We start from the raw sequence: 17,226 nt of genomic DNA, 5'->3' as shown, positions 1-17,226 counted from the left end.
TACTATCAGTGCTACAAGCAATATACGGCTCTCCCTTTCTCCAAGATGATGACGGCGCTACTACACCCTCCCTTGCCTTCTCCACCCTTCACCACACCCTCTTCTCCGAGATATGTACACGTAGAGGCGAGAGATTTCTATGCGGAGGGCGCCTACAGTCGTACCACAGTCGTACAGGTTGTAGACATCGACAAAGACGACGCTAACCTGGATAGTCTAGGCCACAAGCTCCCATTGCCAAGGAGCCGCCGGCACATTGGAGATTTCAGAAAAGCCCCATCTCCATCTGTACGCTGCTGCAAGGCAAGCCAACGCGGCCGAGAGAGCAACACCCGAGACCGAAATGCGATGACAGCTGTACGGTCAGCAACGGCACGGTGCGAAGAACCTCAGTTGCAGAACCAGGAAAATCCATCTCTGTTTCCTCGTAGTCAAATGGTGCTAAATGGGAAGAAGAGTGCCTCCTGAGACAGTGAAGATGCACGTCATCCTAAGTGTTTCGACCCGCAGCATTCGCCGTCTCCCTTGAAGATACATGACAATCCGGTAGCCTGGTGCAAATCGGCTTGCTGCGTGTGAGGCAATCGATTGTGGCACGACTATAGGAAGCGGTGGGTTGAGTCGGGGGAATGGCCAGCCCAAAGTGAAACCACATCTCGTCAGCCAGTCGGCTCTTTCAGGCCTCAACAAAGAATTCCAGCATTGAGCTGTGCCTCGACATGTGACAACCATGCTTTCCTTCCAAAGCTCCCAACAGCGACGCGGCGTGTTATCCCTGAACGGCTTCCACAACACCACCTTTTGATTTGATAGGGGTTTCATTGCTGTTCCCCCCTCCAGGGAAGAAGACGTCGAAGAGAGCCAGCCACACTTAGTACCGTAAGTGAACTTTTCTTATCAAGGGTGGCACACACTATTAATTTACTTTTGATGGATGACGCCGCCGGCCGCGCCACCATCCTCGGCCCATCCGCCGTTGATTGGCCGCTAGGTGAAGGTCGAAGGCCAGTCAGCCAGTCTCACTCACCCTCCCCCTAGCCTTTATAGCCACACTCTGATTCGGGGATTAGCTGTACCAAGCTTTGTTATTGTCACGATACTGGATGTCTCACGTCGCTTAAATCAAAGCCCATACTGCCTACTTGCCCTGCTTTGCTCCTGCACGAGCGCATCATTCAGCCAAGGTTGGGAGACTCAGGAGGCCAGGGGATAGTGGTAGGTGGGTGGTGCACTGGGCTGGGAAAGGCAAGTCTTCCTCTCCGCAAGGCCCGTCACGCCGCCCGAGCCCAGAGCCCATGGCGGGGACATGGAGCGAAAGATAGATGGTCAGATATTGGAGACCGCAGATGGTGACTAACTCCAAGGAAAGGAGGCTCCTGGGCGGACGCGAGACACACACACACACACACTCTCTCTCTCTCTCTCTTAGTATACTTTCGGCAAGATGGTGTTGTGGAGGTGTGCTGTTGCACCTTGATGGCACACTTGACAACCACTGTCTCCAAAACAAAACCACAATCGCGAGATTTTGACGTCTACCTGCCTGCCTACCAAGCCAGCATGTGCAAGACGCGTTAAGTTGCGCCTATTACACTTGACTCCGTCGATCTTCCGTGACATCCAGAGCAAGGCCTAGCAGCCTACCATCGCCGGGTTCCTTATGACTCGCGGCCGCTGCAAACCGCCGTACGGAGATAGCTCCGAGATTGCGTGTGTTGATACGCCAGCTGATTCGTCGCAACTAGGGTTGATGTTCACCACGGTCCGCTTGCTTTATCAGCGGCTGGGATCGGCATCATCATTCTCGCTCTTGGACGACAACATTGCATTCATGGTTATGTATCGATTAACTTGGGCCCAGAGTGAAGGGCTTGGGTGTACATAGGTTGCATATATCTGACTCGTGATATCACTAACCATCACAGAAACCAGAGAAACAGTTCAGGGATGAACTATGTAGCCTGCGAACTTAGACTTTCCACTTGCCGAGCACCCCTTGACAGAAGATAATAGCATCCTTGCACCCATGAATCTTACGACCTGTGCGTATTACTGGTCGAGGGACAAACGCAGGAACAGATACACAGTCAATCCGTCGACGTCGTTGGCTAGAGGTTATCCCAACGGTTGATTTAGTGCCATCGCAATCTCCTGATGAAAAGCAATCATGATCTCGTCATCGCTTTGAAATCCAGATACCGAAATCACCACCTTGTCACTTGTCTCTTCCCCCTCCTGATCCGAACATCCCTGCCAGCCAGCCGAACCATCCCCATGGGGCCATTGGGCTGAGCTGATAGGTGAGGGGTCCTAGTAGTAGTGATAATTTCGCACATAGCGCGGGCCATCGATAAGGTCTAACGCGTTCTGTGTCATTCGCATTGGTTAGCCAGCGAGCCAGACAGGTTGCTCTCATCCATCGACATGCCGCGCTCCATCACCACCGAGCTGTTCCGGAACTGACGATGCGAACGGGGACAAGAGTCTGGGCAAGCAGGCGAGAGGAGATCATGGAATGCATAGCATAAGGGAGTAAGCGAATCTTGTGCAGGTTGTATAACTCACCTGACGGCCTTGTGCTGCTATCTGGGTCTGTACTCGCACAGCATCGAGTTTCTCCTGAGCGGCACGGTGGCTCCGGATCTTGACCTGTTCGAGTCGCTGCTGAAGCTGGCGTGGCATATCCTATGAAAACGGGAGCACGACGTTAGTTACTATCACCACATATGTATGTAACTGGATTCATAAAGTTGATTCATTCGGTCGGGTGACGGATAGCCAAACCTTGCAGGCGTCGTCTGCAGTCCTACCCCCTGAAATACGAGAAATGGCGCCGGTAAGAATGTGAGAAAGAAGCTGGCTTACCTGCAAGAACACCTCCCGCGGCAGCGGCCCCATGGCCGGCCAGATGCCATAGTGCCGGAGTGCCGCGTTCAACCCGCGCCAGCTGCGCTCGGGCTCGCCCGCCGACTCGACGGCCATCATGTCGGTGAACCCCTTGAGGCTGAGGAGCGGCATGCCGCCGTAGGGGAGCTGGTTGCGGCCGGGGTGGCGCACTACGGTCTTGTGATCAAAGTACCAAGCCTCGCAGCAGGCCTTGAGCTCGTAGTCGGCCATATCCTCGGTCGTGTAGAGGAAGCTGCCGTCTTTGAGGTTGGACTTCCCTGTTTGGGCGGCAATGAATCCATGCATGTTAGTCGTGTTCGTCGGCATTGTCAGCTTGCTGCTGGCCACGCTGCTGCCGTCTTCTCGACATAGCACGCATCATGGATGGTAGGCGTATATCGATGGGCTGAGACAGAGCTTAGCCGCAAGGGAGGAAGGGACAAGGAGACATATAAAACGCACAGATGTTATCCTCAGTAAGAAACCCGTTCAGGTCCAGGAACCCCGATAGCGTCTCTGGCTTGATATGTCCCGTTCGACCGGGATCGAGACGCCCAAAGAATGCTGCCATTAGCGCCTCAAATAGGGGCGTGGGCGCGCCGTCTGGATGAAAGAGTGATGTCCATCCGCCCATCGATGTACCCCCGCCATTGTTATTAGAGTACGATGCCGATGTGGCCTGTGGCAGTGGAGCCTGGGCAAAGGATGGGTATGGAGGCTGCGTATAGCCAGTCCAAGCGCCTTGCTGCTGCTGCTGCTGCTGCTGCTGCTGAGGAGAGGGTCTCGGTGGCAACGATGGAGAGCGGATTTCGTACCCCGGAGGTCGAGGTGGAATAGGTGGTGGGACATCCATTTGCAAACTACCTGATCGAATTCCACACGGAACTTGTGCGTGGAGTCTTTACAGGTAGCTAGTGGCTAGTTAAGAGATATGGGCGGAAGAATGGGAAGACGAAGAAGCTTTAGGTCGAGTTGGTTATAGTGCCCGAAACCAAGCAGCCCGTCTATAACTTGGACTTAGGGGAGCACCCCGAAGGAATACGCTTGTTTATCGATGCTCTTGGTCCAGGAAGGAGGGCTCCTGACAATGTCCAGCTGATTCTGAGAGTGGTGTGTTTGGCGAGCTGCCTCCGAACCGCAGCCCAACTCAACTTCAGCCGCACGGAAGAGCGACTCTCCTGATTGGCTTTTCCTGCCGCGACTAGAAACAACTTGGACGCCAAGCAACCGTTATTGATATTTGTGCATACGGAACTAGGCTCTTCGCGGATTTCAGCTTGTCGTTCCTTATTGAACCCAAATGCATCAGCTGTCGGCAGTTGCTTTGTGGTCAAAAATAGCATCGAGAGGCGCCACCAGCAAACACATCCCACCACGGGTCACCGTGAATAGAGACAACATTCAGCGGCAAAAGAAAAGAATCGGTCACAGATTATTGCAACATCTACAGGATTGTTTTGTGCTAGGTATGGTATCATGATCATCAAGGAGGGAAAATACAAACTGCTGTTAGACGACCGAAACGCTAGACATTCACAGCCATCCCTATTCGATGGCAGAACCGCTCCCCATAACCCCCTGGCCGAACCACTGCGACACCGTCTTGAAGCGTTCGTCGCCACCCTTGCTCTTCTCGAGCGCGTCCTTGAACAGGTCATGGCGGTCCGCCCGCTCCTCCTGGCTCCGCTTCATCGCGCGCACTGCCATGTTACTCCCCGCGCAGACGGGGCACTCGGTCTCGGAACCGTCGCTCCCGCCTTGTTTCAGACAGCGCTGGTGGAAGCTGTGCTTGCAGAGGAAGTGCACCGCGGGCAGCTCGAGCGCGCCGCCGCAGCCGGGACACCGCTGCGCCTGGAACACGGCGGGTTTTGCCCCAAGTTCGGCAATCTCGGCCCGCTTCTGCTCTGTCTCCTTCCGGAAGCTGTTGATCTGCCGACGGTTCGCCGCGATCTCGCGACGCTCGCGTGAAATGGTTTCGGTCAGGTACGGCTTGATCATGCCCATTGTGGCTACCGCATTGGCGCCTAGTGTTTGGATGACTTGTAAGGGCGCCATGAGCCCATCTTCGTCGATACGCTTGAGGACGCTGGCTAACTCATCTGGGCCTACTTCGTCAAGCACTGCCGGATCAGAGGTGAAGTAGGCAAGTGCAGCAGGATAGAGCTGGGGCTCTTCGGGCCCATACTTGCGAAGTGCCTTGATAGCGCCACGCGTGTCTTTGGCACTAGTATAAGAGCGGAAGATATCGAAGAGCAAGCCTGATTGCTCTTTGACAAGTATAGTTCCGTCTTGGAACGCTGACAGGTGTGACAGTAGGAGAATATTGGAGTTCTCGATTGGCTTATCCCGTCCGGATATGAGATCCTTAGCCTTGGCTTCCCATTCCTCTCGTTCCTCGCCCTTCTTCTGATTGGCTTTATGCAAGTACATCTCGAAGAGAGTTGTATACAAGTCGGACTTGTCCGTATCCTTGAGATACTCTTCCTTCAAACATGCCTCGAGGAAAACGATGAATTCCTCTGGGTGGTCGAGAAAAGAAGAGAATGCAGTCCGAGGAGCCGGTGTTTCATATGCAGGTGCTTCAACCAGACTCGGGTCTATTGTCCGTTCACCCTCGCCAGCTTTCGGCCGAGCCGGCCCCTGAGAAGGAGGTGTGGAGATGTTTGAGCTGTTCATGTAAGGCAAGGGCAATAAGTTGGTTAGGTTCTGAACCGCATTTGCAGTTCCGCTGGCAAGTCCCCCAAACGCGCCACCAGAAGGCGACGGAGGTCGCTCCGGGGATGCCACATGTACCTTTGGCTTATATGACCCTGTATAGTAATCAATGAAGAATTGCGTGGCCTCTCTTGGGCAATGCTCAAGAAGAACTCTTGCATACTTCATAAGAGTAGGGTATGCCTGGAGATATCAGTTAGCTATAAATAGGCTTCCCAGGCTGCTGGAAAGAGAAAGCCCACTTACGGAATCGGGATCCAGATGCCAGATGAAGTCAAGCGCATCCTTATAGTTCTTGGAATCCTCTATAAGAATATCGACAACAAGCTCATTTTCACCATGTTTGGTGGCTAGATAAGCGGCTTGGTCGAAGTAACCCCCTTGCCTGCACATGGTGATTGCTGTATCCAAATCAAACTTCAGGTCCCCTTCAGATTTGATGAACTTTTCCAACTTCTCAACGTCTTTAAGTTTGGCATAGCAGTTGAGTAATAGCGTCGTGTGATCAGCAGTGGCTTTATGGTGCTCATGTAATTCCTCCAAGTATTCAATCAGGTTGTGTATCCTTTGGGTATCGAGGAACTGGGAATGTTAGCTTGTCGTTTGAATATATTCTGTTTTGGTACGAAAGCCTACCTTTCTGATAACCTGCGACGGTTCTGTATGATCAATGGCCTTGATGTACTGAGACATAGCATTGTCATAATCGCCCTTCTGGTATAAGTGATCACCATATTTGCGGTAGATGACATTCTGCTGCTGCCCGTCCATACCCGATTCTTTGGCCAAGTTGATGGCCAACGGATACAGATTGCGTTGGTAAAGTAACTCTAGTCGTTGCTGGAGGGTCTTCTCATGATATCGATTGACCTTGCCGTCCTGGGTCAGAATGAAAAGATCGCCCCATATTTCAAATAGCACCTGCACTTTAGAAATGAGAGTCTCGGTATGTGCCACTATCTGCAACTTGGGGTCCACCATGGTAAATGTCGAGGCGTTGAAGAGCGACTCGGTGCTTCCGCCTCCAAATCTTCGGCGCATATTGTTAGAGCCGCCATCTCTCGAGGAGGAGGGCGGTGAGACGAGGGCAACGTAGTCTTGGTAGGTTGAGGCCATCGTCGTCGTGCCATCGTTGGCGAAGCACAAACCCCGTTCATCCACCTTGTAGTAGTAAACGGCATCGTCTCGAACCACGATGATATCGCCATCTTTCTTGTTGAGCGTCATGCATCCGACGGCGCACCCGGAGTCTTCGATGGTTCGGGGCGGTTGCCCTTGGCCTTTACCGGATATGACCAATTTCAAGAGTCGAGCCGTCGTTGCGACGAACAGGGTGGTCGACTTGGAATCACCTATGAATTCCACGCCGGTGACTGGCTCTTCCGACTCGTATACGATGCGTTGTTTCGTCCCTCGATCGTGAATCAGATCACCCCGTATGACCGTGACTGCTCCGTTCGCGAACCCGACCGCCAACTGCGAGAGATCGTCGAGAGCCGTGAAGGCAGAAACCTGGCACATGTCAGTGGCCCCATAGCACAAACTTAGTTGAACGCCCGGTCGGGTTGGCTCACTGGAAACTGTTTCCTTCCATTGTGCACATTGAGCGTGCTCAGGCAAGTCGGAAGCCCAGTCTTCTTTACTGGTTTATCGAGTGCCCAAACCTTCAATACCGGCTCGCTACTCAAATCTTCCTACTTTTAATCAGCCTTTGCTTATGGGTCCATGCAAATTGGGTTCGCATACGGCAACTGTGACCAGCAGGCTTGTGCCTTCGACCTGGCGCATGTGTGTTATGTGGCCAGTCTCATGCGCCTGGAAGCTCCGGACGACCTTCCAGCTCGGTCCGATGATTCGTACATATCCATCGAAGCTGCCGAGGAACAGGCTGTCGGAGCCAGAGCAAACACTCGCTATTTCGTTGTTCTCGAAGAAGGACCGCGTCTCGTCGTCGCCCAGTTTGACCTGGCTCACTTGGAAGAAGTCGAATGCTTTCCACTGCGCAGTGCGACTTGTTGTTAGTTCGGCTGGCAAATAGTGCAAAGATCATAGGTGCGTGTAATTTGGGATACTTACCAAAAGCAATGCCATGATCAGATCTCTGAGCGAACGAGTTGATTTATCACGGTAGCATGGCGAGCTCGTTGTCGCAGTAATGAAGATGCCTTGAGACCGCTGTCGTCACTCGGTTGCTTGTGTGGAGCTAGCTTGCCGGTGGAGTGGCTGTGCACGTGGCTGGGCGCCCCCTTCTTCTGAATACCTTCACAAGCTTCAACTTAAGCAAGACCACAGACGACGACTTTTGATACAACTTCTCTTGGCCGTTCTAATTTGCCTGGTCTAATATGTTGTGCATCTGCATACATCGAATGACGCAGAGTAGAGTGGTAGGGAGGCTAATAAGGTATCTATTCTGTGTGGCAAGCGTGTTCGACGCCCTATTGCTTACCTGCTTTCCAACGATTGAAATGTTTACCAAAGCTTCCATCGCTGCCTTTCTCATCCATCTGGGAAATACGCCTACCTAAGTCGACCAGGGGAACCATTGATGGCCTTCCATGGGCGCACTGGAAGGGCATTGCGCAATCAGCAAGTCTCTCTAGCAGGTCCTCGCAATCACCCAAGGAAAGCACGTCATTGAACATGATAGCGCTCCGGCAAGCTCTCGAATTGATCATATCCAGTATACCTTGAGGACATCTGTGAAACCTTGCGAGCCAGTGCAACCCTTGATCGGGGCCTTCATCTCGTTGACTGGCTTGTAGAGCCGGTAGCGCTAACCAACCATTGTCATGTTCTGCATAGTGCCAGATCTCCTTCCTTAGCAGATCAATCAGAAGCCGGGGTTCGGTTCGGCATCGTTCGACGATAGCCGAGGGCAACCGAGTAACTTTTAGATATGGTCTGTGTCGGGAATGGCCTGTAGACAATATTGATGTAGTCGGACTGATATCGTAGATGATCCCCCAATGCTCCCCAAAGGGAGCGTATCGTTCAAACAATGTGCGTTCCTGGGTTGTGATCTCGAAGTGGAGTGACTGATCCAAGAGTTCAGTTCGGGCTATGGGTCTTTCCAAGGCCTCTGAAACCTCAGAAACGAAATAGTCCTGCATTAAAGCTTCTACTCGGCACCGCTCGTCAGCCGCATGTTGGTCTATCAGGACCAGGAGTGAATATGTATCCTCATTATCGGCAAGCCCGGTGGACGGCTCTGACTTTAGAGGGACCTTTGCAAAAATGAATTTCTGATCAACTTGCGAAATCACTTTCGCCTCCTTTAGCGCCCCTTTCGAGACTCGCCCTTCCACGCTAGCAAGACCCGCGAGCATACTGTCTTGCTTGCTCTGAGAAACATGAAAGATCCCCGGCCTTGCATCTTGGGTTGATTTCGGAAGGCCAAAGTAAGTAGAACTCGCTGGGATTGGTGCCTCTGGCGCTTCGAATACAGGGTTGCGCCAGTGAGACAGCAATTCCGACACCCATGTATTTGCTTTGTCGTCCATATCAGATTGATGTGGTTGGACCGGCTTTGATGTCGGAAGGCGGAGTGTTTTGGTTCTCACTGCATTTCGCACTTCTGGGTGTTCATCAGACCGTAGCACAAACCCTGTTCGTGAGTCTACGGCGGACTTTTGCTTCGTTACGGGGTTTGTCCAGACAAAATCGTCATCCATGTTTCCTAGTGCAGCTTCTGATGAGTGCTGTTGGGGTTGGCTGATGACTGGTTTATCCGCAAAAGACATGCCATCCCCAACCTCGGGGTTCAGGAAAGGGGGGCGAAGCAAATTCCCTGATGGTGCAAAGAGAGGTGGTGCTCTGCGCTGCGCTGGTAAACCAGAGATCGCTAACCGAATACTGGGCTGCGATCTAGGTCGAATCTCTAGGTCCTTCGTGTCACTAGGTCCAGGTAGTGCTGTATCCTGTCGTCCACTCTTGAATCCTGTAAACCTGCTGAAAACTGATTCGGAACTGCCTTTCACGGTGGGTAAGTGAAGTTGTGCCACAGCTAAATCGCCCGTAGTAGGCTGGGTACCAACTTCCGTATCATCATTGATAGCATGGCTTGTTTTCGAGGCAGTTGACGAAGACTGGCCTCTATCGGTTTTTTCAGGACTGACTCTAGCCTTTCCTGACTGCGATGATCCAGCGAGGTTGGTTTGGGGCGGTTTGATACGGGTAGGCCGAAAATGATATCTCCTCAAGAATTCGACAATTACAGCTCTAACAATATCGATGGTGGTTTCTAGGCCCTGGCGGCCCTCGCTAAGGAGACCCTCGACATCTTGAACTGGATTGGCCAAGTCGCCAAAATTTATCATCATATAAAGCATAGGCCAGCGGTCAACTCCTCTTCTTGCCTTTAGCTCTCTGCTCGTGTAACCGTCTGTCTTGAACCGCCGATCTTTGGCTTTCTTGTCTCGCTCAGTGTCGGTTAAGATGGCATCTTCTTGGTCTCCGAAGCTGGAGTTCGAGAATATCTTGTTGATCTCATCGTGAAGAATACTGGAGTTGAGCTCGCTCAGCACTGGCTGGACCCCGATACTGATGAATTGCATGCGTTTAGTTGCAACCGGGACTAAACACACGGCACCGCTGACTTGTATTCCACTCGCCGACGCCTTGAGAGGCACCCACGACTCAGGAGAGACTTCTTCTGAAAGACCCGCGGTATATAGCACGCGGGCAACGCGGGAGATTAGCAGGGAGCGATTGCCTCTATCTGGCGCATCCTGTAACACCGCTCCATTATTTCGGATACTGATGCCTTGTTGACGTGAAGAGTCGTGGACAGAGATTGTGATAAGATCTGGCCAAGGGAGTACAAGACTTGCCAGAATATGCCGGAGCCGGTCCAACTCTCTGCTATGCAGCCCCTTCTCAGCAGATATAGCACGTTGTTTCACCCGAACAGGCATAGACCCAAACAAATCCCGTACTGTCACTCGAGTACCATACCTTGATGCAAGCCGTTTTTGGTCAGGCAAAGACGGTGTATGGCGTGCTATAACGTCTGATTTATGTATCTTGATAGTGTTCTGTGAGTAGTGCCCGTGGTGATGGGATGTTACAGAGAGCAACGAAAGAGCTGCCAGCGAAGACAGAAAGGTGCCAGCTCTTCCATGGACACCTGGTAGAGGAGGGAATCTCGAAGTACCTGCAGAAGTATATTAGCTTCGTAGCTCCGTAGGGTTCAGGGGCGCTCAACTACGTCTATAGTCTTACAGTGAGGTTTGCCAAGGCCTCCGCTTTCAGAAAATTCAGCAGGAAGAATGCCTTCTCCATTGTCTTCTACTGTACAATTGCCTCGAGAATAGTCAACAAAAATGGTAATTTTGGTCGCCTTGGCATCCAACGAGTTTTTGGCCAAGCCACATATCGCATCGTTCAGTGAGGTTATTGTGACAGAAGACTTGATCTGAGCAGCCACGTCGGGTGGTAGCGGTTTGATCGACATGTCAGGGAATAGATTGATGTTCCAAGCCCCATCTTGTGACGATGAGTAACTCGGGGAAGGCCTGAGCAGAGCTCAGCTCAAGTGGTGGCGCCTATTGATCAACCTGGTCTAGGATGTGCGTACGGAGCAGAATACGGAGTACTCAGATCCAGACGCAGATCTAGTCGAGATATTGTCAATGGGGCGGCAACCAAGCTTCGAAACTTTCGAGTTGGAGCGGAAGAAGTAGGCCAGGTAGACGCGAAGCCCAAGGTGTGCTGGCGGCAACGAGAGCTTCGGTGGACCACGTGCCCGCCTATACTCGGCCAAGCAATTGCAATGTGGCGATGCTATTCCAGAGCCTAGACACGATGATGTATGGACATTTGATGGACACGAGATGCCCAAGCTATGACGAATGCAATTCCTTCAGGGTCTGGGCTCTGGAGGGGCCTAGACTCTAATCTTGGGCCTGAGTCGGGCCTGTGCAATCAATGATTGACGGGGCGGCTTTGGGGTTCTGCGCGGCCCCATTCAGTGCCGTTGCCTCATTTGCTGTCAGCCCGCCCGCCTGTCACCCACTGAAGATGGGATGGACTGTGGGTAAGTCTGGTCAGGCCTGTGACTCCCGAAATGACAGTCACTTTTTGCTCTTCTTGCCCCTACGTACCCCCTGTATATTAGGGATTGTTAGGTGCCTAGGCTGCCAAACAGGGAGACAGGGTGCCATGCGCCCGGTTTCCGCAGGGCACAAACCCACATCCTCAAAGACCCGAGCCCCCGAGACTGGATCACCAGCGGTCTTTCAGGTCGTTCGTTCACTGACAATGCGATTGGTCTCGATGCGATTCTCATCGACAGACCAGCCGCAACTGACCACACAACTTCGGGTACCTGATGCAAAAGCGACCTGAACCTCTCCCATCCCAACATTTCATTGGGCCACTGCATTAGCCGCTCAATCACAGCACCAGTCGCCGGTCCTCCAGTCATTTCTGACGAGCTCTGACTACCGCTGCCTTCTCTTACATACATACCTCATCACCACCTATCTGTGCGAGCGACGGTGCTGCACCGATTGGACCTTGCGACGAAAAAGCGCTTCCTTCGCCAGCAGCTTACGTCGGTATCACCATCACACGTCACCCGAGCTCAGGCACCAAGAACCCTCCCCAAGGTTTCTGTCGCGCGAAGCCCAAGAAAGTCAAAGATCCATCTCTGCCTCTGGATCCTCTGGAGCCCCCAGTGGCTGTGCTGCCAGTGCCTAATTATCTACCCGCCGGTCCCTGGCCCTTGTTTCGCAACAGAAACAATTCTGCTATCACCTTCATTCTCTACTGTCTGACGGCCCTTAACCATCGTGACTTGGTGTTCACTCACTGCCTGGGGCGCAAACACATTACACGAAGCACAGTTTAAATGGCCATGACGGAATCTCCGACTCGCGCTGTTGGTAAGTGCCCGCTTTACGTACTAGCGCACAAACCCATCTACGCAACCTTTACTACACCCTACGCATTTCCTCATTCTGCCAGCTAACGGGTTGCCAGACGGACAGGAGCGAACAGGTCGCCGACGGCCCTTTTCGAATTGGGTGAAGAAGCTCGCCAACTTCAAGAATGGCTCCTCATCGGCCGAGGGGGTAGTCGACACGGGCAGGCTAAAAGAGATGGCACCCATAAAAGCTCCAAGAAGCGAGGACCGAAACTGAACAATCCCTACCCGCAGTCGGGACATGTGGGAGCAGAAAACCATCATAGCCATCCCTCGCTGACAACGAATAACACTGGCATGACGTCGGTGGTCTCGCGTAGCCGGGAGTCGCTTCATTCCTCGATGGCTGGCATTGCGCCTCCACGATCCACCGCCCCTACGGTATCGACCGAACACGATGCTGGATATTCAATCAATGCCCCCTCCCATATGGATTCGTCAGTTGCTGGGACCAGCCGGACTGCCAACGGCGGGTTTGACTCGAGAAAGGGGGAGATAGTACCTTTTCGTCGCCTGCTCCCTCTGTACGCTCATTGACGACCACTCTGACAACGATTCAGTCCATGGCCGCCAACGGCAACGCGAATAACGCGAATGCTTCGAATCAAAACAACAACAATTTACAGGCGGTTCAATATACTCAGCCGTTCCCTACAGCCTCTCCCGCTTCGGCAATACCTCCTCATATGGCTGTGGCCCAGGCCCAGCACAGCACGGGTGGGCACCCCACGACGTACAACATGGCAACTGCGAATAATCTTCTGACTGACAATGCCTCGATACTTACGCTGGCATCGTCGAGCAACCGGCATCGGCGCCGGTCTTTTGACACCGATGCGTCGGTACGCGCTTTGGCTCCGTCCTCTTTGTGGGGAGGCTCTCGAGAAAGCCTGCCACTGAGCGTGCTGAGTGCCAATGTGGAAGCCAGCAGCAACATGCCAACCACACCCGGTCTACATCAGACAACTTCGCGCATTGCCAACAACGAACGGACTAGTATATACTCCGCCACGGGTATTGTGCCCACATTGCCGAGTGAAAGGAACAGCTACTACGCCAAGCAAAGCATCGCTGGTGATGCCACCAGTGTACGCAGCGGCCTACTTGGACATGGCAGAGCAGACAGCATTAGTGGAAGCGTCGGCGGGGTTGCTAGTCCTCTTGCCAGTCCACTTGAAGTGTCCGAAGGCGAACATGTGCCAGGGAAGGCCGAGAGCGCCGCCCCGGCGGATCATGCCGAAGTTCAGGAGAAACAGGAGAAACAAGAGAAATAGCAGCAACGCTGGGGAAGTGCGTATCAGCAGCGCTGTAGCAGCGCCTGGAGACAGGGCTTCACGGCTACAAGGGGGGTTTCAATTCGCGGTTTCAAGCTGAGTTTGTTAGAACATCACTTTTGGGGTCGCAGTGGTTAGCAATGGGATAGCCTGATGGGTTTAAGATCGGACATAGCGCTGGATTTTGGGTATGGGGCATGGAAGGGGCCAAGGGAACTCGAGAGGTCACGATAAACAACAAGATACCCGAACATTGGATTCAAAATTGAGAATGATTATGTTAGTTTCTGCCACTGTGACAACACCTTACCAATATCAACATACCATTATAACATGTCAGACTTCCCATCAGTAAGCAGCTCAAGTGGCAGTGCGTTCATGAGATGACAATCAACACCATCATTATAACAGTCGGCCTCGGCGGAGCGGGACATACTTGGGTCCTACGTCATGCTTAACAGTTGGAAGTCGGAGCAGAAGCTATCTGTCTTTATCCATAAGAAAGCGTGTTGGCAACCCGAAAGCGAAATTTTGGCGGTCCTCCATGTTCGCCTAGTTTTCCCCGGCCCGTTAGACATTCAGAGGGTATCATGTTCAGAAAGAAAATGTAGATCAACCCCCTTTAACCACCAACACTACGGACGTGGCTAAACCTATCGTGCATTGCTATCCGCGACCTTGAATATGCGAGAAAGAGTCCCCCCCTCCCCCCATAAAAACAGCGGGGGTGGTGGTCAGTCCTATGCATGGAAGTGCATACCCTACATCATACTAAGGTTACATACTTACATGATCTACCTTAAGCGAGAAGAGCCCCTCACTTCTGTAAACATACCCTCCACACCCAACCTGACGCACGCAACAGCGTAACTGTTGTCTTCACTACTACTACTGCTACTACTACTACCTAAACCCCTCACACGAAAACATGGGCGCACCTACGAAAGGAGCGATCCGTCTAGCCACGGCATCGCCGGCAACCCAGGCCACCACCCGGGACACCCTGTCCCAGCTCCAGGAGCTGGCCTCGCGCGCCGCGGCCGCCCAGGCCGACCTGCTCCTGCTGCCCGAGGCCTACATCGGCGGCTACCCGCGCGGCGCGGACTTCGGCTGCCGGGTGGGCGCGCGCACCGCCGAGGGCCGCGACGAGTTCCTGCGCTACTTCCAGGCCGCCGTCGACCTGGGCGACACCGTCGGGCCAGGCTGTGCCGGCGCCGGGGACGCCTGGGTCAAGCGCCAGCTGCCGGGCGTCCACAGCGGCGACCATGCCGAGGTGGCGGCGGCCATGCAGTCCCCAAAGGTCACCACGAAACAGCGGGGCGACGGGACCCGCGAGGAGCTCGAACGCATCGCGCGCGAGACGGGCGTCTTCATCGTGGTCGGGCTCGTCGAGAAGGCAGGCGGTTCCCTGTACTGCTCTGCCGTATATGTTTCGCCTGATCACGGAATGATTGGGAAAAGGCGCAAAGTCCAGCCAGTAAGTCTTGCATCTTCCGTCTCCTCCTGCTCCCCCTTTTCGAGGTATACAACAAAGTAGCTGTGGCGCCAAGCTCCCTCGTATGCAACACGAAATCCGATGACATTTGATATCAAGGCAAGCTTCCGTTCTCGTGGTTGGGGCTCCTTTCTACGGACCTTTCATTTCCCCTTGGTAGCACAACTTGAAACTACTCAAACACGAAGTCATATCCGCTCTAGTTTTGTGTCTTCAGTGCACATCAGTGGTAAATCCCCTCCAGTCACTTTTGGAGGAGTAGCTAGAAATAGCACGGTGCCATTTTCTGTACTTAACATCAATGGTCAGGTTCTGCTTGAGCCATGCTACAACTATGGAAAAGGGATGTTTCCCCAGGTCACCCGATATCGTGCTTAGCCATTTCCAACCTCGTGAGACTGGATTATTGGGGGCAGGGCCTGAGTATAGCCTCGGGAAGAAAGCACGATTACAATGGGGTCTAGGACTTCAGAAGCTCGGGGCCGTGAATGGAGTTTCTTGATAACCAAGTCACGGTTTGTGTTGGCACAATACCTTGGGCCTGTATAAGTGCCCGAAGGACATGGGGGTGTCCAATCTCTCAAGTGTGAATAGTTCAGAACACCTTCAGCCAAGGCTAACCAATACCTCCCGAATTCCGAGGAAAATCCAGCATACTCACTTATACATGTGCATTCTCTTTTGAAGGCGTGGATTTAGCACGAAACGAAGCTGACCTATATCCAACCCCTATAGACTGGAACTGAGCGCCTGATCTGGGCCCAAGGATCGCCAGCTACCCTGAAAGCAGTATCTACGACCATCCGCGGCGTACGTATTAACCTGGCGGCGGCCATCTGCTGGGAGAACTACATGCCTCTGCTCCGGCAGTCCCTTTACCAGCAGAACATCAACCTATACCTAGCGCCCACCGCGGACGGCCGCGACGCCTGGCTCGCGCTGATGCGAACCATCGCGCTCGAGGGACGTTGCTTCGTCGTCAGCTCCAACATGTGCGTGCGCGGCGGCGGCAGTAGCGGTAACCAGCAGCAGCAGCAGCAGCAGCAGAGAGTTGATGCGGCAGCGGCCTCTCCCGACCGACAAATGGCGCATCGAATAGCCTCCCCGTCTCACGCCCATCATGGCGGTACTACCAAGAGACGGAACTCCTGTCTCACTGAGGAGGGCTTCGAAATCGCCCTTCCCCGCACTGCTGCTGCCGCTGCTAATACGTCTGGCTCCTCCTCGCCGTCTAGGGCGAGGAAGGAGAGGAGACGGTCGATCTTTGACGACGACGGCAATGAGATCGTACTGCCTTGCGACGAAAAGAACTCAGCCGTCGGTGCCAATGTCGTTATGGAAGAAGACCAAGTGGTTGAGGTCTCGGTTTTGGATGATGCACAGCAGCAGCAAGTGGGCGGCGGCCTTGCTGCCACTGCCGGGAAAACAACGGCCAAGGCTACTGCGGACAGTTTCGTGTCGCGCGGCGGCTCGAGCATTGTCTCGCCCACGGGTGATGTCATTGCTGGGCCTCAGTGGGAAGACGACCAGGGTGTCATCTACGCTGATGTTGATTTTGAGGATTGCATCAGGGGACGTCTGGACCTTGATGCTGCTGGCAGCTACTCACGGTGAGACTCACGTTAACTCCCTAGTTCCCTCGGTCGATGAAATTTGCTAATACTATTTCCTATGCTAGGAATGACTCTTTCAAATTCTCCGTCGAAGGACTCGACCTTGATCCCTTGCCATACTGAGCAAATCACTTCGAGTCTCTTCACTTGGGAACCGAGGGAATATCCAATGAGATGTGTGACGTGTGTAATCAGGACGATAACTCAATTTCTGGATCTAAAATTGGGAATAGTTGAGATATTAGCTTCAGAGGAATAGATTGTCACATGTATCGTTCGTCGTAGCCCTGAAGGATAGGAGGTATCGCAACGTGG

General features: G+C 53.2%; 6 protein-coding genes across 6 annotated transcripts; 3 read left to right on the top strand and 3 right to left on the bottom strand.

Annotated features, from left to right (window-relative positions):
- Window positions 1–2,437: 2,437 nt before the first annotated feature.
- PG998_009484 (uncharacterized protein) lies at window positions 2,438–3,739 on the bottom strand (the record flags this gene model as incomplete). Its single annotated transcript, XM_066876300.1, has 4 exons — window positions 2,438–2,485; window positions 2,566–2,685; window positions 2,866–3,245; window positions 3,349–3,739. 4 exons carry the CDS (start codon window positions 3,737–3,739, stop codon window positions 2,438–2,440), a joined length of 939 nt encoding a protein of 312 aa, XP_066728456.1.
- A 692-nt stretch (window positions 3,740–4,431) lies between these two features.
- PG998_009483 (vacuolar membrane protein) lies at window positions 4,432–7,692 on the bottom strand (the record flags this gene model as incomplete). The annotated part of the gene is made up of 6 exons (XM_066876299.1): window positions 4,432–5,784; window positions 5,848–6,183; window positions 6,238–7,113; window positions 7,176–7,295; window positions 7,348–7,599; window positions 7,678–7,692. 6 exons carry the CDS (start codon window positions 7,690–7,692, stop codon window positions 4,432–4,434), a joined length of 2,952 nt encoding a protein of 983 aa, XP_066728455.1.
- A 347-nt stretch (window positions 7,693–8,039) lies between these two features.
- Window positions 8,040–11,056, bottom strand: PG998_009482 (uncharacterized protein; the record flags this gene model as incomplete). The annotated part of the gene is made up of 2 exons (XM_066876298.1): window positions 8,040–10,756; window positions 10,825–11,056. The coding sequence occupies 2 exons, from the start codon at window positions 11,054–11,056 to the stop codon at window positions 8,040–8,042; spliced, it is 2,949 nt and encodes a 982-aa protein (XP_066728454.1).
- A 1,404-nt stretch (window positions 11,057–12,460) lies between these two features.
- On the top strand, window positions 12,461–12,746 carry PG998_009481 (uncharacterized protein; the record flags this gene model as incomplete). The annotated part of the gene is made up of 2 exons (XM_066876297.1): window positions 12,461–12,488; window positions 12,571–12,746. 2 exons carry the CDS (start codon window positions 12,461–12,463, stop codon window positions 12,744–12,746), a joined length of 204 nt encoding a protein of 67 aa, XP_066728453.1.
- Window positions 12,747–12,871: 125 nt separating this feature from the next.
- PG998_009480 (uncharacterized protein) lies at window positions 12,872–13,803 on the top strand (the record flags this gene model as incomplete). The annotated part of the gene is made up of 2 exons (XM_066876296.1): window positions 12,872–13,027; window positions 13,090–13,803. The coding sequence occupies 2 exons, from the start codon at window positions 12,872–12,874 to the stop codon at window positions 13,801–13,803; spliced, it is 870 nt and encodes a 289-aa protein (XP_066728452.1).
- Window positions 13,804–14,731: 928 nt separating this feature from the next.
- Window positions 14,732–17,034, top strand: PG998_009479 (uncharacterized protein; the record flags this gene model as incomplete). Its single annotated transcript, XM_066876295.1, has 3 exons — window positions 14,732–15,280; window positions 16,034–16,908; window positions 16,977–17,034. The coding sequence occupies 3 exons, from the start codon at window positions 14,732–14,734 to the stop codon at window positions 17,032–17,034; spliced, it is 1,482 nt and encodes a 493-aa protein (XP_066728451.1).
- Window positions 17,035–17,226: the final 192 nt, after the last annotated feature.

The sequence above is a fragment of the Apiospora kogelbergensis genome (genome assembly GCF_038363985.1).
Source record: "Apiospora kogelbergensis strain CBS 113332 chromosome Unknown utg000006l_segment0_segment0, whole genome shotgun sequence".
Lineage (NCBI taxonomy): Eukaryota > Fungi > Ascomycota > Sordariomycetes > Amphisphaeriales > Apiosporaceae > Apiospora > Apiospora kogelbergensis.
This window is presented reverse-complemented; position numbering and strand designations above follow the sequence as displayed.